The sequence below is a fragment of the Elephas maximus genome, chromosome 3, assembly GCF_024166365.1.
Source record: "Elephas maximus indicus isolate mEleMax1 chromosome 3, mEleMax1 primary haplotype, whole genome shotgun sequence".
In the NCBI taxonomy this organism is placed as follows: domain Eukaryota; kingdom Metazoa; phylum Chordata; class Mammalia; order Proboscidea; family Elephantidae; genus Elephas; species Elephas maximus.
The window spans coordinates 91155631-91179254 of NC_064821.1; the positions used below are offsets into that span (position 1 = coordinate 91155631).

General features: G+C 37.2%; 1 protein-coding gene across 3 annotated transcripts in view; it reads right to left on the minus strand.

The window, feature by feature from the left end:
• The window catches only part of SPATA6 (spermatogenesis associated 6), a 186229-nt gene that overhangs the window by 76601 nt on the left and 86004 nt on the right, over positions 1–23624 (minus strand). For all 3 annotated transcript variants that reach the window (XM_049879239.1, XM_049879238.1, XM_049879240.1), the window contains 3 exons: positions 11920–12000; positions 6277–6570; positions 1062–1149 (listed from right to left, as the gene is read on the minus strand). In XM_049879239.1, the coding sequence (XP_049735196.1) occupies positions 1062–1149; positions 6277–6570; positions 11920–12000 (463 nt within the window). The remainder of the gene's footprint in view (positions 1–1061; positions 1150–6276; positions 6571–11919; positions 12001–23624) is intronic.

Consider the following 23624-nt stretch of genomic DNA (forward strand, 5'->3'; position numbering starts at 1 on the left):
TGAAGAGGACTTGAAGCACTTACAGAGAAAGATCAAAGACCACAGCCTTCAGTATGGATTACACCTCAACCTAAAGAAAACAAAAATCCTCACAATGGGACCAATAAGCAAAATCATGATAAATGGAGAAAGACTGAAGTTGTAAAGGATTTCATTTTACTTGTAAAGGATTTCATTTTACTTGGATCCACAATTAACATCCATGGAAGCAGCAGTCAAGAAACCAAAAGATGCACTGTGTCAGGCAAACCTGCTGCAAAAGACCTCTTTAAAGTGTTGAAAAGCAAAGATGTCACCTTGAAGACTAAGGCGCACCTGACCCAAGCCATGGTGTTCTCAATACCCTCAAATGCATGTGAAAGCTGGAAAATAAGGAAGACCAAAGAAGAACTGACGCATTTGAATTGTGGTGCTGGTGAAGAATATTGAATATACCATGTACTGGCAAAAGAACGACCAAATGTGTCTTAGAAGAAGTACAACCAGGATGCTTCTTAGAGTCAAGGATGTCAAGAGTATGTCTCATATAGTTTGGACATGTTATCAGGAGGGATCAGTCCCTGGCGAAGGGAATTATGCTTGGTAAAGTAGAGGGTCAGTGACAAAGAGGAAGATCCTCAGTGAGATGGTTTGACACAGTGGCTGCAACAATGGGCTCAACCATAACAAGGACTGTAAGGATGGTGCAGGACCGAGCAGTGTTTTGTTCTGTTGTACATAGGGTCGCTATGAGTTGGAACAGACTGGACAGCACTTAACAACAACAACATGGTCAAATAAGTTTAGAAAATGTTGAGTAAAACAAAATGGATAAATCAAGCTTATTTTACCAGAAGGTATCACAGTCTTTAATATGCTAATATGAATTTTGAGTCTCAAAGAGGGAAATAAGCTTATAGCCACACAGAATGTATTATTTTTAGAGAGTATCTATATGGGTGTCCCACAAGGCATAAAATGACACAGCAAAGATTCTGTTTTTGTTTATCAATGGCACTTTAAAGGCTGTATACAGCCCAGTTAACTAAAGAAATGAAGACAGTTGATAATTTCTAGCTTACCATTGTGCATCCTGGACCATCCATCTCTTTCACAATCTCTGCCAGAAGATCCAAATAAAGCATCAGCCCTGGGACTTGGGGGATCAACCTAGAGGAGGCAGGATATCAATGTAAAAAAAAGAGCTTAAATATCCCAGTCTTTCAGTCTCATGGCACCAGAAAGACAACTGGAGTACATAGACCACATATCACCAGCTTGACGTGATAGTGCCTGTAAGGGAGAGGCATGTTCCAAGAGACTTAGGAACTTAGTCAGATATTTTGCTATTCATTTTTAAACAAAATTGAAATTAAACTCCAGAAATGTTTAAATATATATCTTCTTTTAATTTAAAATGAACAGATTACCAGTTGAAATGTTCATTATCTCATTGCCTATTTTGCTTTCCATTGCAAGGTTAAAAAAAAGAACAATCTACTTTGCCATAGTTAAAAAACAAATTTAGCCACTTGCTACTTAGCATGGTGAGTGCTGTATAAGCTTATAGATAATAGCAGTCGACCAAGTTTCCTGATCAAAGATTAAAAAGTCAGGGTGATATAAATCTTTGTAAAAAAGACACTTCTAGTCAATAAAATTACAAACTTGTATGCATCAAAAGACACTAGTCAAGATGCATAGGAATGGGAATGGAAAAAATATTTGCAAATCGTATGTCTGATAAAGATCTAGCATCCAGAATATGTACAGAACTCTTAAAACTCAACAATAAAAAGACAAAAATAGCTCATTTAAAAAATGGGCAATGGTGCTGAATAGATACTTCTCCAGAGAAGATATACAAATGACCAACAAACACATGAAGATATGCTCAGTGTCAGTAGTCACTAGGGAAATGCAAATCAAAACCACAGTGATACACTACTTCATACCTACTAGAATGGCTGTTACGTATTGATTTGTGTCTTCCCAAGATATGTATTGGGATCCTAACTCTTGTTCCTATGAATGTAACAGTTTGGAAATAGCGTTTTCATTGCTATGTTAATGAGGTCATACCAATGTAGGGTGCGTCCAAAACCTATGACTTCTGAGTTACAAAAACAGCAGATTAGACACAGAAATGAGCACATACTCGAGAAGACTGATGCCCTCTGAGGACTGCCAAGAACCAAGGATTGCCTAGGACTACGAACAAAGAAGGAATTGACAGGTTCAAGACCCTAATTTGAACTTCTAGCCTCCCAAACTCTGAGAAAATAAATTTCTGTTCTTTAAAGCCACCCACTTGTGGTATTTCTGTTATAACAGTCCTAGATAACTAAGACAGTGGCTGCAATAAAAAAGAAAGATGCGTTGGCAAGGATGTAGAGAAATTTGGAACCCTCATTCATTGCTGATGGGAATGTAAAATGGTGCACAGCCACTGTGAAAAGCAGTTTGACAGTGCCCCTCAAAAAGTTACACACAAAATTACCGTTAAAAAAAGGTATACACAAAAAAGACTTGAAAGCAGGGCTCAAACAGATACCTGCACACCAATGTTCATAACAGCACTAATTCACAATAACCAAAAGGTAGAAATGAGCCAAATGCCCATCAGCTAATGGATGAATAAACAAAATGTGCTATAGCCATACAACAGAATGTTTCTCATCCATAAAAACGAATATTGTACCATGCTACAATACAGATGAAGCTTAAAAATCGAAATGAAACAGAAGTTAAACAGAAAGAAGCCAGACACGAAAGGCCACACATTGTTTGATTCCATTTTTATGAGATATCCAGCATAGGAAGATCCACACAGATAAAAAAGATGAGTTCTTGCCAGGGACTGGGGAAGGAGGCATTGGGAATGAATGCTTAACGGAAACAAGGTTTCCTTTTAGGTAATGAAAAATTTGGGGGAGTATGTATCGGTGATGGTTGTATAACAATGGGCATGCACCTAATGTCATTGAACAGTGGTGTCATTAGGGGGTGTGGACTGCACCAGGTTGACACTGCCAGAGAGGGTGACATGAAAATGACTATCTAAAAAATCTGCGTACAGTATTTCAGCAGAAAATTTATTATTTTTTATAAAATACCCTTGTAGTTAGTTACAACAAAAACATTTTTCCTAAGCCCACCTTACATGTATCAGTATACCTACAAGGCTAACATGCTATGTTAATTTACTTTTGAACCTTCTAACGTGCTCCAGTCAGAGCTGCCACTGTTAGCCAATTACAATGACACTTTGAATCACGTGGTTTTGTCTGCATGCTCCACAAGCAGGCGCTATTTTTGTTGCTGCCAGTGTTTTTATAGTCGCTGGTTTTGTCAAATTTTCTCCTGTTTCAGCTACAATATTGTTGTAATTAGTATTTGTGAACCTATATCATTAAGTTCCTTTGAGAAAGAAGTAGTAATTAAAGGAAAAGGACTGAAGTCAAAAAAGGCTTCTGCTCAGTTACTACTACTGTTGTAACTAGTAACGTAATTCAGTGTAGAAAGATTTTACAAAACAATTTTGTTATTAGTATTCATGTAATCTAAGGAATATTACACTTTAGCAATTTGCAACTATATCACATATCATTCTATGCTTAAAATTGATAATAACCATTACTAAGGATTCTGTATGGTCTCGTACAGGGGAAGGTCCATGGAGGAGGGGTGACACCAACCCTAGTGGCACCGCTGTCACTGAATTGTACGTTTTATAATGACTGAAATGGTAAATGTTACCACCGTAACAAAGAAAAAAGATCCTATTCTGCATAAAAGAAAAAGAGTGCCACTTAACACTTCTAAGATGGTGACGCCAGTTTGTTTGGAGGCATGTTAACTGATTTCTTGAAACTGCTCCTATTCTTCAGGATTATTTTTCATACCATATTTTTATACATAAAAATAGAATGTCCTTCACAAAAGTGTTATCCTTACGCAGCACATGAATGTATGAAGTTAAGAAAATATTGTTTATGTCTGAAGCAAAGGAGAATAAAAAAAAAAAGACACAGGAAAATACTAGTCCAAAGGACTAATGGGCCACATGAACCACAGCCTCCACTAGTGTGAGCCAAGAAGAACTAGATGGTGCCAGGCTACCATCACCAACTGCTCTAACAGGGATCACAGTAGAGGGTCCTGGAGAGAGGGGGAGAAAAATATAGGACAAAATACAAATTCACACACAAAAAGACCAGACTTACTGGTCTGACAGAAACTGGAGGAACCCCCAAGACTACAGTCCTCAGACACCCTGCTAGCTCAGAACTGAAGTCACTGCCAAAGTCCACCTTTCAGCCAAAGATTAGATAAGCCTATAAAACAAACAATAACACATGTGAGGAACATGGTTCTTAGTTCAATCAAGTATACAAGACCAAATGGGCAACACCTGCCCAAAAGCAAAGACGAGAAGGTAAGAAGGGATGGGAAAACTGGCAAATAAACACAGAGAACCCAAGGTGGAAAGGAGAGTGCTGACACATTGCAGGGATTGCAACCAATATCACAAAACAATTTGTATATAAATTTTTTAAGGAGAACTAATTTGTGCTGTAAATTTTCATCTAAAAGCACAATAAAGTTTAAAAAAAAAGAAAATATTGTTTAGTTACCAATTTGTTGAGTGCTTTTAAAAATCATGAATGGTGTGAGAGAAAAAAGGCATCCCTATGTTTACACATACAATTGGAAAGCCTCAATAAGAAATTTTCTAACTAAAAACTTTAAAGTCTGCATTTCTGTTCATTAAAAAGGCTGGACAGGGGGGCCTTTTAAAATAAAAACGGTCAAGGTTTATACCTAGCATTGTTAGAATTACACCATTTAAACACTGACATGAAAAACAGTAATAAACATTTTAAGAACAGCTTTTCCCTAAACAATATTTATGTGACTAATCCCCAAAATATTCCTGGTTATCTTTGTATGTACACTTTTTAATTAAAATGCCACTATTCCTTCAAATTAGAACTCAATATGTTCTTTCCCATTTAATTTGTAATTGTGGGCAGACATAAAATTAGAGGCACTCTAAAACTGCCATCAAAAATCAAGTAAATATTATCTGGATACTGGTGAAACAAACAAAAAAATGTGGCCAGAAATAAGACAAATACAATAAAAATAATCTCAATAAAATGTTACCATTTTAAAGTGCTTTATTACAATATGAATTTTCCTTTTATAATAAAAGATCTTTATCTTAAAAAAATAATGGATTTATAGTCAAAATATAAAGATGGAATAAAATATGGCTTAAAGCACATCTAAATTTATTTTAAAAGGTGTAACAATGAAAATCTAAACCTCCAGATGTTGTATGTTCAAAAATCTATTAGACCAACAAAGGGGCATATTTACATGTTGGAATGATTCATTTTGGAATGCGTAAATAATGAATTAGAAATACTAACACAAGAAATAGTTTTACAGATATCCCAAAAAGTTGCTATAGTTCTATAGGCACTTGAATTTTGAGGTCAATTTCTAAAGCTTATATATATACATACATATATTAATTTGAAAGTTTTTGGTAAAGAATATAAAAACATTTGATTTTAAGGTAAAATACTTTATAAAAATTCAAGAAACTATGAAGATTCTTAGAAAGTCCTTTATTATTTTGATTATAGACCCTTAAATTTAGCCAAAGTCTATTTAACTATCATGGACACAAAGTCTAAACTTAATATCAAAAGAAGGCTGCTGTAGAGAAGGATTAGAACTATGCTACCTTTAAGTTAATTCTCTTCACTTTTTTTTTTTTAAACAGGTTTCCCCTCTCTAACAAATAACGATTTACGTCAAAGATCCATTATACGAAACTTAGACCCATGGGACATAGTTTCAAAGGAAACTTACTTTCCATTATAATTTTCTAAAAGGCTTGCGGGGGGGTCTTCTTTTTCATAATGAATACTTGGTCTTCTTTTAAAATCCTACTCTGCCATTTTAGTACTAATATCAATTACATCCAAGTTCAATTCGTAGAGTTACTACGCTGCCCGCTATGTAAGAAGAAAGGACATGGGTACTTAGAGGATTCAAACATGGTATTCATAATGGAGTTTGATCTCTGTTCAGGTTTTAAAGACTCACAAAAGAATTCTTTTATTGTAAGTTAATTTTCTATTTTAGATTGCTAGGCTAACAGACAACTCAGGAAAGAAAATTATTAATATAAGCTAGATGGTGGAAGAAGTTTCAGAATCATATTATGTGGAAGGGCAAATTTGATCAGTTTCAAATGGAAACGTTTAAGGGAACACATACATGTCTAATCACAAACGGAGGTTTATCTGTTTCTTTTTTGAATTCATAGGGTCCCAGATTTAAATGGGCCAGCCGCCGCCTGGTGTCTTCAGATAGCTCACACATGCGTCTTTTTGTGTAGGGAGATGGAGAATGTGATTTTGATGAAATTGTAGGCTGCTCGTAGTTTTTTGCGTTTATGCAGCATTTACTTCTCTCAGGTGACTTGGATTTTTTCTTCTGTGATCTTGATGTTCTGCCTTGCAATCTGCCGTGTGATTTTTCAACTGGAGCCGAGTGGTAAATAAATTTATCCTGAACACAAAAGTAAAAATTAGCTTGGGCAGAAGATAATTTTTTTAATCTTATAGGTTGAGAATTTTTGAATGTACTCCTAACTCTACTCACTTGAAAAAGCCACCAATCCTCCCTCCCTCTCTACTTTCCCAGACCTTTCCCCACTCCCAATTTGCTAAGGGTATCTGTTCTAAGTAGATAAAATACAAATGTGAAAATAGAAAAGTCAAATATTTTTAAAAAGTAAATAAACATGAGAATAAAGATATTTTCCTAACTGGAAAAATAAGTCCATAAGTTTCATACAGACCAGCAGCATCCGATTATTTCATTATCTTTCTTCTTCTTTTGTTCCTCATATGCTCCTGGACCTCCTCCCACCTTGTTCAATGACTTCAACAAATAGCTCACAATTTTCCTCTCTACCTTACCCCACTTCATCCATCTCTGTGACATCACACTGACTCACAAAAGCAAGGAATGTTAGCACTACAAAGAGTCTTTGAGGTTAACTAAAACATTCAACAAACAATGAATCTTCCCAAGAACCTGGACTCAGAGTTCCTATTTCTGTTTTAATTATTTTCTTCTACTTAATCTTAGATTTCATCATTATGCTGATCCATTTCACCTCAAACTCTAAAAATTTCTAGCGATCACAACCTCCCTTCCACAATATACTTCTTTTACTCTCACTGAATCTATTACTTGCTCTCCTCACCTACTCAGACCCTAGATCTCTTTTTCCTAGTCTTTCACACATTTTTAATATATCTTACCACCATACTTTGCTGAACTCATCATTTCTTTCAGCAATGCTGTAAAGCTCCTCCTCAGAGGATACCCCTATACTTAACAAAACCCATCTACTTTTCTCATTACAGTTTCTGAGTGCTGGATACTACTATAGGAAGTCATAAACTGTATAGTACCTACTACAAATGCATTCTACCTAACCCTACATAATCTTTAATGCATTGTCATTAATACCCAATTAAAGTGGACACTGTTTACAAAATCGCTGCCATAATTTCCCTTCCTATATCTACACCTAGGCTAGTTTCACCTCTTACAATGACTCTAGGCTTAGCTATGTGACATGTTTCGGCCAACAGGATGATAATATATGTGACACACACAGAGACTTTAAAACTGCATGTCTTCTCTTATTTCAAGAAATCTTACTGCCACCATGTGAATGAGCACAAATCAAGCCTGCTAGATTATAAGAGCCTCAGGGCCATCTCCCCAGCTGAAATCAAGCTAATTGCCAGAAATGTAAGGCTGCTCCCAGACCAAGAAGCCTGCTAACTGCCGGACATGTGAGTGACGCCATCCTAGGTCATTCAGCCCCAGCCTTGCCAATACAAACCAAAAGAACCACTCAGCCAATCCACAGAACTGTGAGCAACAGTTGTTGTTTTAAGCCACTAAGATTTTCCATGGTTTTTCACACAGCAAAAATTACCTGATACAGCAATTTAACATATGTTAATAAGTGACTACTGATATTTATCTACTTAATGATAAATTTTATTTTACAGTATGTGAAAAGAATAATTGAGTAGAAGAGCAAACTAATTTCATTCCAGAAAATCACAATCATATGCTTAATTTTTTGGTTCATTCAATTAGTGGTAAAACATCAAATATTAAAATAAAGTGCTGAAAGAAATAAATACTGCCTTAAATATTTGCAAGCCTAAATAACTGTATAAAATTGATTATACTCACGCTCTTAAAAATCAAAATTTGTTTTATTCTTAAATGTGAGCCTGAAAATAATGCTTCAGAGCCATTAAAATTTTAACTCTAACTAATATTCGCTAGGAAGAGAAGTGAATTTATCTCCTTCTCCAATCAGGTCAAAGACTATTCACCCTGGGAACTTTAAAAGTGTACACTGTGGTGTGCCAGTAGACGATGTTTTCCACCTTATATTTCAATTACTATCTTCCTCCCTCCCCCAGCTATCTTAATTAAAGCTAACAAAACTTACCCAACTTGATATCCTCCTTATAAAAAAGCCATAAAATTTATCAATTATATATCATGTGCCAGGCATTTTGTATATATTCTCTCATTTAATCTTTACAACAGCCTTATGTGGTAATAACAATTATATCCGTTTCACAGATGACAAAACTTAGGCTAAGAGGTTAAATACCTTGCTCAAGGTTACATTATAAGTAGCAGAGAAAGAATTAGAACTCAGATTCATCTAATTCGAAAGCATATTCTCTCAATCACTGTCTAACACCAAAGCCTACTCTCTTACTCTGTTCATTAAAGATCAAATGGCAAACATTGAAACACAAAGTTAAAACCAAACCCACTGCCATCGGGTCGATTCCGACTCATAGTGACCCTATAGGACAGAGTAGAACTGCCCCATAGAGTTTCCAAGGAGCACCTGGCAGATTCAAACAGCTAATCTTTTGGTTAGCAGCCGTAGCACTTAACCACTATGCCACCAGGGTAGAAATGGAATTGTCTTGCCAAAAGTTTACAGAGGAAACTACTAATGAGGTGAAAGCTTTGTATTTTGAAAGGGCGGAGCTCTGGTGGCGCAGTAGTTAAGTGCTATGGTTGCTAACCAAAAAATCGGCAGTCTGAATCCAACAGTCACTCCTTGGAAACTCTATGGGGCAGTTCTACTCTGTCCTATAAGGTCACTATGAGTCAGAAATGACTCAATGGCAACAAGTTCGGTTTTTTTGGTCTTCCAACAACTACACTTGGAATATATGCTCTTTCCTTGTACATATGCTATCCTTCAGAAAAAAGTCAAAAAGGCAAAAAAGGACTTCTCTACTCATCCATTACAAGTGCACACTCCAATGTCGAGAGAACTATTGTGGAAGGACAGGCAAAATATTTCTAACAATTTACACAAGTGCATAATGGCATGTTTCAAAAACAAGTCAATAAATGTGCCTTCTCATTTGGCCATTACAGGTTGTTAGATCTATAATAACTATGTTTCACCCTACATTTAAAAGAAAAAACTACAACCTGATTCTGAAATACCAAATTCTTGCTAAACAAAATAAGAATCATCCCTTCAATAAATTCTATAACTATATTTTACCTTTGTTAGCTTAAGTTAGTTATCAAGCTCAGCAAATTCACTCTAAATGGATAATGCAGTAAATTAACATTCCACTCCTCCCATGATAAGCCCAGGCTTACCATGTTTGGGCTCTCTGGGCCTTATATATTACTGACTCTTTGTCACAAAGAGGTCATTATTACTTGGTCACACTGCAAATGCATATGAGTAAGGCCTAGACATTATTACAGAACCTGTGGACAAGGTAGCAAGACAACCCCGGTGACTCAGTAAGAAGTTAGACCAGACTAGAATATTATATCCAGATATCCCAGTTTACAACAGGCAGTTTTCACCAACATAGAAGGTACTTAGTAAGTGTTTCTAGGCTTCCCTTGATCTGACAGCACCTGTATGGTCACCAAACTGAGCACCAATCCCTTAAGGAACTAGAGACACTCAAGAAACCACACTTACTAAACACCATTATCCCAATCTAAGGGAAACTCTGGTCACAGTTGCTAAAAATATATCCCTTAAACTTTTTGCAAGGAGCCCTGGGGGCACACTGGTTAAGCGCTAGGCTGCTAACTGAAAAGTCAGCAGTTCAAACCCACCACCACCAGGGGCTCTATGGGAGAAAAGACCTGGTGATCTGCTCCTGTAAAGATTACAGCTTAGAAAACCCTATGGGGCAGTTCTACTTTGTCCTACAGGGTCTCTATAAGTTGAAATTGACTCGATGGCACACAACAACAAACAATTTTTGTGGTAAACGTTAACTTCTATACAATTCATATAAGCCTCCAATCTAGTTTTCTATGGGACTTCTTTCATCCCATCTTTCAAGCAGCCTGATTTCTCTGAATTAAAAAAGGGATGGGGGGGAAGTGGGCATAGTTCCTTAAAAAGTTAAACACAGTCTTATGATACCATCTAGCAATCATGTCCCATGGTATTCACCTAAATGAACTGAAAACTCATGTCCACACAAAAACCTGTACACATATGTTTATAACAGCTTTATTAATAAGTCTGAAAACTTGGAAGCAATCAAGATGTCCTTCAATAGATGAATGGATAAACAAACTGTGGTATAGCCATACAATGGAATAGCATACAGCAACAAAAAGAAACAACCCCCAAAAAGGCGTGGAGGAATCTTAAATGTATATTGCTAAGTGAAAGCAGTCTAAAAAGTCTACACACTGTATGATTCCAACTATACGACATTTTGGAAAAGGCAAAACCATAGAGACAGTAAAAAGATCTGTGGTTGCCAAAGAGGGGCGGGGGGAGGGGAGATGAGTAGGTGGAGCACAAAAGATTTTTAGGATAGTAAAAATATTTTGTATCATACTGTAATTAATGATGGATACATGACATACATTTGTCAAAACAAAAAGAACTGTATAACACAAAGAGTGAGCCCTAATATAAACTACAGACTTCAGTTAATATATCAATACAATGCAGCAATATCCACCCATCAGCTGTAACACATGTACCACACTTAAGCAAAATTTTAATAAGGGAAACCATATGGGGTAGTGGCACCCTTGATGGTGCAAATGGTTTGCACCTGGCTACTAACCAAAAGGTTGGCAGTTAGAATTCACTTAGTGGCACCTAGAGAAAAAAGGCCTGGCGATCTACTTCCATAATATTACAGCCACTGAAAATTCTATGGAGCTCAGTTTTACTCTGACACACAAGCTGGAATTGACTGGATAGCAACAGGTCTGTTTTGTTTTGTTACAGAGGAGAGAAGGTATGAGAGAGCTCTCTCTACTTAATTTTCCTGTCAACCTAAAACTATTCTAAAAAACTGAAGGAAAAAAAAAAAACCAAAACCAGTGCTGTTGAGTCAATTCCGACTCATAGTGACCCTATAGGACAGGGTAGAACTGCCCCATAGAGTTTCCAAGGAGCTCCTGGCAGATTCAAACTGCTGACCCTTTGGTTAGCAGCCGTAGCACCTAACCACTATGCCACCAGGGTTTCCATTCTAAAAGACTAGCCAATTAAAAAGAGAGAAAGAGAGGAAAGAAAGTAACAAAAGGCTAAGTAGTGTGATTTAAAAACAGGGCATGAAGTAAGAAAAATAACATCATATAGAAGCTTCTCATTCTCACATTTGTAAATATGCAACCAAACTGTTAAATATCTATAATAATGGCTTCGCTTAAACTAAAGATTAACAAAAAAAGAAAGACCTATCTCCAAAATAGAAGGATAATGCTTGCCAAATGGCCATAAACAAAAAATAAATAAATAAGTTAAACAATTAAATACTGTAAATAAGTGATTTTAACCTGAGTGCGGCACTTCTTCGAACTTATGAGACATTCAGTAATCACTGAGGTTGTAGAAAATTCCATCTTTGGAGCAATTCCCTGAGGGGGGGAAAGAGGACACGATTAGACATTTCTATGTAACAAAAGATAATTATTAGTGATGAAATTATGAAGTAATGTAATAAACACTTGTCAAGGTTCAATTGCTTCATTTGTTAGTTTTACCTTCTTATTAAAGATAAAGGCAATATAGTAATGCTAAATGTTTACAAGAAACAGTTTTGTTACTGATGATTCAGTTACAGATGATTAATCATTATTTTATTTATTAAGAGGGTTTTGTTTCATGTTCAAGTATCTCCCCATCAAAATTAAAAAAAAAATTAATCTATCATATAATATTATAGCCAAAAATATGAACATACTTAATAGATTTCAGTTCTTTTTACTTTCAAAACTTAAGACATATGTAACTATAAAATTAAATACTTTGGATAGTCTCATGTTTAACAAAAAAAAAAAAAAGAAATCACAGTCTTGGTATGCAGTTCCTGAAAAGAGAAAATAAATGTTTACCAATTCCTCCAAAATTTTTTCCCTAATGTAGCTTATATTTAGTTCTATGAATGAATAAAGTTTCTACTTCTAGCAATACTTTAATCACTAGCTTGGACACTGTTTTTAGATAAGACAGACAAACAGAGAGGTCCTGGATGATGCAAACCGTTAACATATTCAGCTGCTAAACAAAAGCTTGGAGGTACGAGTCCACCCAGAGGCACCTTGGAAGAAAGTACAGGCAGATTGCTTCCAAAAAATCAGCCAGTGAAAATCCTATAGAGCACAGTTCTACTCTAATACACATGGAATCGCCATGATCTAAATCAGCTTGACAGCAACTGGTTTGGTTTTTGGTTGGAGACAAACGGTAAAGTTCAAAGGGATGATCACAAAGTACCTGGGAAAATATTTGAAAGCACATTAAGCTGTGCATTCATCAAAACACTAAAGGTTATCATCTGTTTCCAGTGCAGCCTTACTCAAATATAGTGGAAGCTAGAAATTCACCAAAGGTGCCTACAATTGGCTTCTACAAACCCAGCCTTTAACCTACAAGTTTAAAACATCAAACATGTCACAGAAAAAACTAAACCTCTGAGCTGCCTAAAAACTAACTGAAAATCAATGTAATCTACCACATAAACAGAACAAAAGAATCACAATGATCGCCTCAATCAACATGGAAAAGGCCATTTGATAAAGTTCAACACCCATTCCTGATAAAAACTCTCAATAAAATAGGAATAGAAGGGAAATTTCTCAACATAATAAACGGCATCTAAACAAAACCAATGCCCAACATCATTCTCTACAAAGAGAAGCTGAAAGCACTCCCCCTGAGAAAGAGAACAAGACAAGGATGCCCTTTATCACCACTCCTATTTAACACTGTGCTGGAAGTCCTAGTTAGAGCAATAACGCAAGAAAAAGAAATTAAGAGCATTCGAATTGGTAAGGAAAAAGTAAAATCCTCCCAATTCACAGATGATATGATTCTACACATAGAGAACCCTGAAAATTCCACAAGACAGTTACTGGAACTAATTCTGTAGAGTAGAATGATACAAGATAAACATACAAAAATCAGTTGGATTCCTATAAACCAACAAAGAGAATTCTGAAAAGGAAATCAAGAAAACAGTATCATTTATAATATACCCTAAAAAGATAAAATACTTAGGAATAAATCTAACCAGGGATGTAAAAGACCTGTACAAAGAAAACTACAAAACACTACTGCAAGAAATCAAGAGAGACCTACATAAATGGAAAAACATACCATGCTCATGCATAGGAAGATGTAACACTGTGAAAATGTCAATCCTACCCAAAGCGATCTACAGACACAATACAATCCTGATCTAAATACCAACAGCATTCTTTAATGAGATGGAAAAGCTAGTCACCAACATTACACGGAAAGGAAAGAGGCCCCGGATAAGCAAAGCATTACTGAAGAAAAAGAACAAAGCAGGAGGCTTCACACTGCCTGATCTCAGAATCTACTATACAGCCAAGGTAGTCAAAACCACCTGGTACTGGTACAACGACAGACACATAGACCAATGGAACAGATTCAAGAACCCAGATGTAAATCCATCTACCTATGGCCAGCTGATCTCTGACAAAGGACCAAAGTCCATTAAATTGGGAAAAAAACAATCTTTTTTAACAAATAGTGCTGGCAAAACTGGATGTTTCATTTGTACGATAACGAAACAGGACTCATATCTCATACTATAGATAAAAAATAACTCAAAATGGATCAAAGACCTAAATATAAAGCACAAAATGATAAAAACCATGGAAGAAAAAATAGGGACAACACTAAGGGCCCTAATATATGGCATAAATACAACACAAACCATAACTAACAATGCCCAAACACCAGAAGATAAACTAGATAACTGGGAGCTCCTAAAAATTAAACACTTATGCTCATCAAAAGACTTCACCAAAAGAGTAAAAACAGAACCTACAGACAGGGTAAAAATATTTGGCTATGACACATCTGACAAGGGTCTAAGCTCTAAAATCTTTAGAATAACAACTCAACAACAAAAAGGCAAATAACCCAATTATAAAACGAACAACAGATGTGAACAGACACCTCGCCAAAGAAGGCATTCAGGTAGCTAACACACGCATGACGAAATGCTCATGATCACTGGCCATTAAACCGAAAAAACCAAACTCATTGTCGTAAAGTCAATTCTGACTCATAGAGACCTATAAGACAGAGTAGAACTGCCACATAGGGTTTCCATGGAGCACCTGGTGGATTCAAACTGCTGACCTTCTGGTTAGTAGCTGTAGCTCTTAACCACTATACCATGAGGGTTTCCCACCGGCCATCAGAGATATGCAAATCAAAACTACAATGAGATACCATCTCACTCTGACATTACTGGCACTAGTAAAAAAAAAACAGAAAATAACAAATGTTGGAGAGGTTGAGGGGAGACTGGAATTCTTATGCAGTGTTGGTGGTAATGTAAAATGGTACAACTACTATGGAAAAAGATATGGTGCCTCCTTAAAAAGGTAGAAGTGGAAATACCATATGATCTAGCAATCTCCTAGGAATAAGTTTTAGAGAAATAAGAGCTGTCACACACACAGACATATGCATACCCATGTTCACTGGAGCAATTCACAATAGCAAAAAAATGGAAACAACTTAAGTACCCAGCAACAGGTGAATGAATAAACAAATTCTGGTACACATATATAACAGAATACTATGGAAAGATAAAGAACAATGATGAATCCGTGAAACATCTCACAACATGGATGAATCTGGAGGGCATTATGCTGAGTGAAATAAGTCATTCACAAAAGGACAAACATTGTATAAGACCACTATTATAAAAACTCAAGAAAAGGTTTACACACAGAAAAAAATCAACCTTTGGTGGTTACTAGGGAGGGGAGAGTATCATGTGTATCTCATTGGTGTTCAGTCTGTTAGACAAAAGCCACACCCTTTTCTATGTTGGGCTTTTGCTGAGACTGGCAAGGGACAATGCTCTTAAGCATTTTTAGAAATCCCCCTTTTCTTAATTAAATTATTTTCTGAAGCACTATCTTGGATCTTTCTGAGGTTATAACAAAGGTTTTACAGTCACCCCTGTGGTTTTACCTTCAGACCACAAGTTCCTGAAAGTGTCCTAGAATAATCTTTGCTTAAAAGCCATTTCTTAACTTTAGCATTGTTTGCCATCTGAGGAGGCTAGGAATCATCAGAAATGGCAATTCCAACCCCTTTTTGTTTAACAGTCTTTCCTTTTCTCTCTCCTCTCACATTTTGATTTAAGCAACAAGGAGAAACCACGCAGCCCTTCTAGCATTCTGTCTGAAAATCTCCTTAGCCACACCACCCATTTTATGGGGTACATTTTCTAACTTTCCACATTTTTGCAGGTAAGAATGTTACTAAATTTTCTGCCACTATACATAACAAGGATCCCCTTCTCCCCTAGTTTCCAATAACATCAACCTCATTTTCCTGCGAATGCCCATATGACAGTTTCTTCAAGGCTCTTTAAGCTTTCACAAATACTCTTTGAAAGATCTTCCAACTTCTACACTCTCCAGGAAGCTGTTTATGTGTTCACGCATGGCAGTTGGCTTCCTCCAGAGTGAGCGCTTCAAAAGCAAGAATAAGGTGGAAGCTACAACACTTTTAATGAACTGGTATCAAAAGTCTAACATATCACTTCACCACATAATATCTGCTAGAGTCACTACAGCCTACAGTGAAGAGGAGAATTAGGCTCTTTCTATTGACATGAGGAATATCAAAGAATCTGTAGACCGTTTCCTAAATCACTACAGCCTGGACTACAACTTATCAGTTTACCCTTTTCAATATATTGCTGGTCACATAGTAAAAATTCAATTAATGTTTTACTCATTATTTTTTACTGAAATTTCAAAACCCATCTCAAATGTCAGCTCCTCTATGAATCTCACAATAAGATGTAATTTATTCATTCAATTAAATCCAGAGGCATTTAATAAGTACCATGCAAGGCACTGTTCTGAATTAGAGATTCACAGATGAGAAAGTCACAGGTTCTGTTTTTTATGGCGCGTGCAGTCTAAAGGAGGAGACATCATTATCATCATCAGTCACTGATGCCATCGTCTTCACTACCATCATCACATCATTAACACTTAGGTCCTTTCTATGTGCCAGGTACCGCTACAACCATTTACAAGGTTATGTCAGTCCACCCAATTCTTTGATATCATCCATGTTACAGCACTTTGTCCAAGGTTACTTAACTAGTAACCCATGCCAGAATTCAATCCCGGACGTGATTTGAATCCTTGCCAATGTGACAGAATCAAGAACCCATGTCTAGCCTAAGTAAAATTATTATTGAACAGCTTGGGACTCAGATGACTATGCAAAATCGGAAGAATTCTAAGGGTGGATTGTTCTCTGTCAGGGCAACAAATTCCTCAGTTCAGAAGCTCATCACACCAGGTAAGCTAATACCTTTACCTTTCTTGACTTCTAGTTACGCACACTTAAATAAACCGTTACACTTATAATAGCATTAAGTCTTTCACGTATTTGGGAAAGGCTTAAATAATACAAGCATGCAGAAGTGGTATTGATGTTAGTATACTCTAGCACTAAAAGAGACAAAATGATTGAGTATAGTTTAATGTTCATTTTCATAAATAAAGTTGGGATTCAAATATCCAGGTCTGCTGATTTTCTTCAATTTTAACTTTAACTGACAGTCAGTTTTAAGAAAGTAGATAAAGTTTTAAATGTAATAAGAAATAAACAAGAATATATGGTAGCATTATATCCATAAAAAATACATTCAGTCTCAGTCACTGAACAAATATATAATCTGCCATCATTATTTTCAAGGTCTTATGCAAGGTATCACACGGTCAAAGGCATTTTCTTTCAAAAGTCTTTTATTCCAAAACTAACTTCAAAAGGTAAGTTAGATGTGAGCAAATCAGCATGAAAACTTAAATCCTATTATTTACATATCTTTATAATTTTTTCTTTTATTAACAGCTTTATTGAGGTATAGTCGGTATATCATAAAATTAACACATTTTAGGTGTACAGATTTTTGAGTGCTTGTAAACTTAGTTGTACAACCATCACCAAAATTCAATTTGAAAACACTTCCACTGCCAAATGACATTCCCTTGTGTACCCCGAGTAGTCAATCCTACCTCCACCCACAGGCAAACAGTGATGTACTTTCTCTATAGATTTCCCTTTTATAAGTGGTATATCCCATTGTATAGACACATCACATTTTGTCTATTCATTCACCAGTTGGTAAGAACCTGCATTCAATTTGTGCAGACATTTCTTTTAATTTTACTTACACAGATACCAGAAATAAAATTGCCTGGTTACATGAAAACTGTTTAATTTTTAAGAAACTGCCAAACCATTTTTTTTAAAGTAGATATACCACTTTACATTCCCATTAACAAAGGGTTTCAGTTTTTCCATATCCTTTTTCTCAACCCTTGGTATTGGCAGTCTTCTGGATTATAGCTTTTCTAGTGAGTGTGAACTCATTGTGTTTATAATTTGCATTTCTTTAATCAATAATAAGGTTGAGCATCTTTTCACATGTTTACTTGTGATTTGTGTATGTTTTCAGTAAAGTATCTATTCAAATTAATGGCCATATTATCTATTGAGTTGTAGGAGTTCTTTACATATTCTGGATACAAGTCCTTTATCAGATACATGATTTGTGAGTATTCTTCTCTCATTCTGTATTTTTTCATTTTCTTAATGGCCTGACTTTTGGAGCAAAAAAGTTGTTAATGTGGATGAAATCCATTACTGTTTTCCCCTATGGATTATGCTTTTGGGGTCATATCTTGGAATGTTTTCTAACCCAAGGTCACAGAGATTTCCTCATATGTTTGCTTACAGAAGCTTTACACTTTTAGCTCCTACATTACGTTTATGATCCACTTCAAGTAAATTTTTGGGCCTATGTAAGGTAAGAATCTAAGTTCTCTGTGTGTGTGTGTGTGTCTGTGTGTTCACACATATGGATATCCATTTGTCCCAGCACAACTGAGTTTACCCCATTTAATCACCTTGGCAATTTTCTCAAAAATCATTTGACCACAAATGTGAGGTTTTATATCTGGACTCGTATTTGTTCCATTGATCTATATGTCTATCCTTATGCCAATATCGCAATGTCTTGATTACTGGAGCTTTATGGTAAGTCGTAAAATCTGGTAGTGTTATGTCCTTCAGCCTTGTTCTTTTCAAATTGTTTTGGCTATCTGAGGTCCTTTGCAGAAGGAGCCCTTGTGGCGCAGTTCTTAAGTGCTCACTGGCAGTTTGAATGCACCGGCTGGTCCATGGGAGAAAGATGTGGCAGTCTGCTTCTTTGACGATCACATCCTTGGAAACTCCATGGGGCAGTTCTACTCTGTCCTATAGGGTCGCTATGTCGGAATTGACTAGACAGCAATGGGTAGGTCTGCTGCATTTGCATAGAAACTTTCAAATTAACTTGTCAATTCATACAAAAACTTGCTCGGATTTTGATAGGGACCACTTTGAATCTACTAGATGAATTTTCAGAAAATGTCCACTTTAGGAATATTAAGTCATCCAATCTACAAACAGGGTATAGCTCTCCCTTGATTGAGGTCTTTAATTTCTCAGCAATGTTTTGCAGTTTTCAGTTTACATATCTTCTATTTCATTTGGTAAATGTATTCCTCAGTATTATTCTTTTTGATTCTGGTATAAATGGAATTTTCTTCCTTTGTAAATATTTCACTGCTAGGATATAGAAATAAAATTGATTTTTGTATACCCATCTTTGCAGTTGATTAATTACTTTTGTGTGTGGCCTTTCTAGCCATGGTCTTTAAACTTACAGCCAGGTGATTGTGTAATAAGGTAATTGTGGCCTACTGAGGGGACTGGTCACTTTTGCCTTGAAAGAGAGCCAATTCCAGAGCAAAGAGGAGAGCCCACTATCACCAAAGGAGTGACCTGCAGCAGAGGCCTGCAGCAGAGACTCGCAGGAGATGGCACAGTAGGTTCCTGGCCCATGGAGAGAGAAAGCTGAGTGCCTTTGAGCAGAGACTGAAGGCTAGGGAGAAGCCTACACCTGACTCGCAAATTTGGGACTTGCCAGCCTCCACAACCACATGAGCCATTTCCTTCATATGCTTCATGAGTTCTGTGAGATGTTGCAGGGAATTAGGGAACCCAAAGACAGGAGAGGGAGTACTGAGGCAAGAGGGAGTAGCTGACGTTAAGAGATGATGGAGTGGTACTGCAGCTTGAAAAGTTAAGACATTTGGGATATCTTTAACCTCTGCCACATAGGAACCAGCTGTGTACTGATCCTCATAAAAGAAATTATTTATTTACTCTTATACCTTGCAACCTCACTAAACTTGCTAATCTATTTTTGTAGATTCCTTTCAATTTTCTACACACAAGATCATGTCGTCTGTGAATAAAGTTTTACTTCTTCCTATCTAGTCTGTGTTTCCAACTTTTGCGTTCCAATCACCAGTAATTATCAATGCATCCCGACTGCATGTTCAATCAATTTCAGACTCCAGCAGCTGATAAAAACCTTCTATTTCTTCATATTTGTCCTAGTGGTTGGTGCGTAAATTTGAATAATAATTGTATTAACTGGTCCTCCTTGTAGGCATATAGATGTTATCCTATCACTGACAGCATTGTACTTCAGGATAGATCTTCAAATGTTCTTTTTAACGATGAACGCAACACCATTCCTCTTCAAGTTGTCATTCCTGGCATAGTTGACTATATGATTGTCCAATTCAAAATGGGCAATACCAGTCCATTTCAGCTCACTAATGCCTCGGATATCAACGTTTATGTGTTCCATTTCATTTTTGAGGGTTTCCAATTTTCCTAGATTCATACTTCGTACATTCCAGGTTCCAATTATTAATGGATATTTGCAACTGTTTCTTCGCTTTTTGAGTTGTGCCACATCAGGAAATTAAGGTCCTGAAAGCTTTACCCCATTCACGTCATTAAGGTCAACTCTACTTTGAGAAGGCAGCTCTTCCCAGTTATCTTTTGAGTTCCTCCAACCTGGGGGGCTCATCTTCCAGCACTATATCAAACAATATTCTGCTGCTATTCATGAGGTTATCAGTGGCTAATGCTTTTCAGAAGTAGGCTGCCAGGTCCTTCTTCCTACTCTGGATGCTCAGCTGAAACCTGTTCTCCATGGGTGACCCTGCTGGTATCTGAATACCGGTGGCATAGCTTCCAGCATCACAGCAACATGCAAGACCCACAGTATGACAAACTGACAGACACATGGGGGAAACAAAGAAGAATTGTTGGAAAATATGGCCTTGGTGATAGAAACAATGCCAGAGATCAAATGATAGAATTTTGCAAGACCAATGACTTCTTCTTTGCAAATACCTTCTTTCACCAACATAAATGATGACTATACACATGGACCTCACCAGATCGAACACACAGGAATCAAATTGACTGCATCTGTGGAAAGAGACGATGGAAAAGCTCAATATCATCACTTAGAACAAGGCCAGGGACCGAATGTGGAACAGACCATCAACTGCTCATATGCAAGTTCAAGCTGAAACAGAAGGAAATCAGAGCAAGTCAATGAGAGCCAAAATATGAACGTGAGTATATCCCACCTGAATTTAGAGACCATCTCAAGAATAGATTTGATGCATTGAACACTAGTGACCAAAGGCCAGACAAGTTGTGGAACGACATCAAGGACATAATACACGAACAAAGCAAGAGGTCATTGAAAAGACAGGAAAGAAAGAAAACGCCAAGATGGATGTCAGAGGAGACTCTGAAACTTGCTCATGAAGGTCAAGCAGCTAAAGCAAAAGGAAGAAATGATGAAGTAAAAGAACTGAACAGAAGAGTTCAAAGGGCAGCTCAAGAAGACAAAGTAAAGTATTATAATGACATCTGAAATGAGCTGGAGATAGAAAACCAAAAGGCGAGAACACTTAGCGTTTCTCAAGCTGAAAGACCTGAGGAAAAAATTCAAGCCTCAAGTTGCAATAGTGAAGGATTCCAAGGGTAAAATATTAAATGACACAGGAAGCATCAAAATAAGATGGAAGGAATACACAGAGTCATTATACCAAAAAGAATTAGACAATGTTCAACCATTCAAGAGGTAGCATATGATCAGGAACCGATGGTACTGAAGGAAGAAGTCCAAGCTGCTCTGAAGGCATTGGTGAAAAACAAGGCTCCAGGAATTGATGGACTACCAATTGAGATGTTTCAACAAACAGATGCAGCGCTGGAGGTGTTCACTCGTCTATGCCATGAAATATGGAAGAGAGCTTCCTGGCCAACTGATTGGAAAAGACCCATATTTATGCCTATTCCCAAGAAAGGTGATCCAACCAAATGTGGAAATTATAGAACAATATCATTATATCACAAGCAAGCAAAATTTTGCTGAAGATCATTCAAAAATGGCTGCAGCAGTATGTCAACAGGGAATTGCCAGAAATTCAGGCTGGTTACAGAAGAGGACATGGAACCAGGGATATCATTGCTGATGTCAGATGGATCCTGGCTGAAAGCAGAGAATACCAGAAGGGTGTTTATCTGTGCTTTACTGACTATGCAAAGGTATTCAACTTTGTGCATCATAACAAATTATGGATAACATTGCAAAGAATGGGAATTCCAGAACACTTATTGTGCTCATGAGGAACCTTTACAAAGATCAAGAGGCAGTTGTACAGACAGAACAAGAGGATACTGATTGGTTTAAAGTCAGGAAAGGTGTGCATCAGGGTTGTATCCTTTCATCATACCTATTCAATCTGTATGCTGAACAAATAATCCGAGAAGCTGTACTATATGAAGAAGAATGAGGCATCAGGATTGGAGGAAGACTCATTAACAACCTGTGTTATGCAGATGACACAACCTTGCTTGCTGAAAGTGAAGAGGACTTGAAGCATTTACTAATGAAGATCAGAGACCACAGCCTTCACTATGGATTGTACCTCAACACAAAGGAAACAAAAATCCTCACAACTGGGCTGATAAGCAACATCATGATAAATGGAGAAAAGACTGAAGTTGTCAAGGATTTCATCTCACTTGGATCTACAACCAACAGCCATGGAAGCAGCAGTCAAGAAATCACAAGATGCACTGTTGTTTGTTGTTGTTAGTGCCATCGAGTCAATTCCGACTCATAGCGACCCTATGCACAACAGAACAAAACACTGCCCAGTCCTGTGCCATCCTTACAATTGTTGTTATGCTTGAGCTCATTGTTGCAGCCACTGTGTCAATCCACCTCGTTGAGGGTCTTCCTCTTTTCCGCTGACCCTGTACTCTGCCAAGCATGATGTCCTTCTCCAGGGACTGATCCCTCCTGACAACATGTCCAATGTATGTAAGACGCAGTCTCATCATCGTTGCCTCTAAGGAGCATTCTGGCCGTACTTCTTCCTAGACAGATTTGTTCGTTCTTTTGGTAGTCCATGGTATATTCAATATTCTTCGCCAACACCACAATTCAAAGGCGTCAACTCTTCTTGAGTCTTCCTTATTCATTGTCCAGCTTTCACATGCATATGATGTGATTGAAAATACCATGGTTTGGCTTGCATTGGGTAAATCTGCTGCAAAGGACCTCTTTAAAGTGTTGAAGACCAAAGATGTCACCTTAAAGACTAAGGTGCGCCTGACCCAATCCATGGCATTTTCAATCACATCATATGCATGTGAAAGCTGGACAATGAATAAGGAAGACCAAAGAAGAACTGCTGCCTTTGACTTGTGGTGTTGGTGAAGAATACTGAATACACCACAGACTGCCAAAAAAATGAACAATCTGTCTTGGAAGAAGTGCAACCAGAATGCTCCTTAGAGGCAAGGATGGCAAGACTACGTCTTACATACTTTGGAAATGCTGTCAGGAGGGATCAGTCCCTGGAGAAGGACATCATGCTTGGCAGAGTACAGGGTCAGCGGAAAAGAGGAAGACCCTCAACGAGGTGGACGGACACAGTGGGTGCAACAGTGAGCTCAAGCATAACAACAATTGTAAAGATGGCTCCAGACCGGGCAGTGTTTTGTTCTGTTGTGCATAGGGTCACTCTGA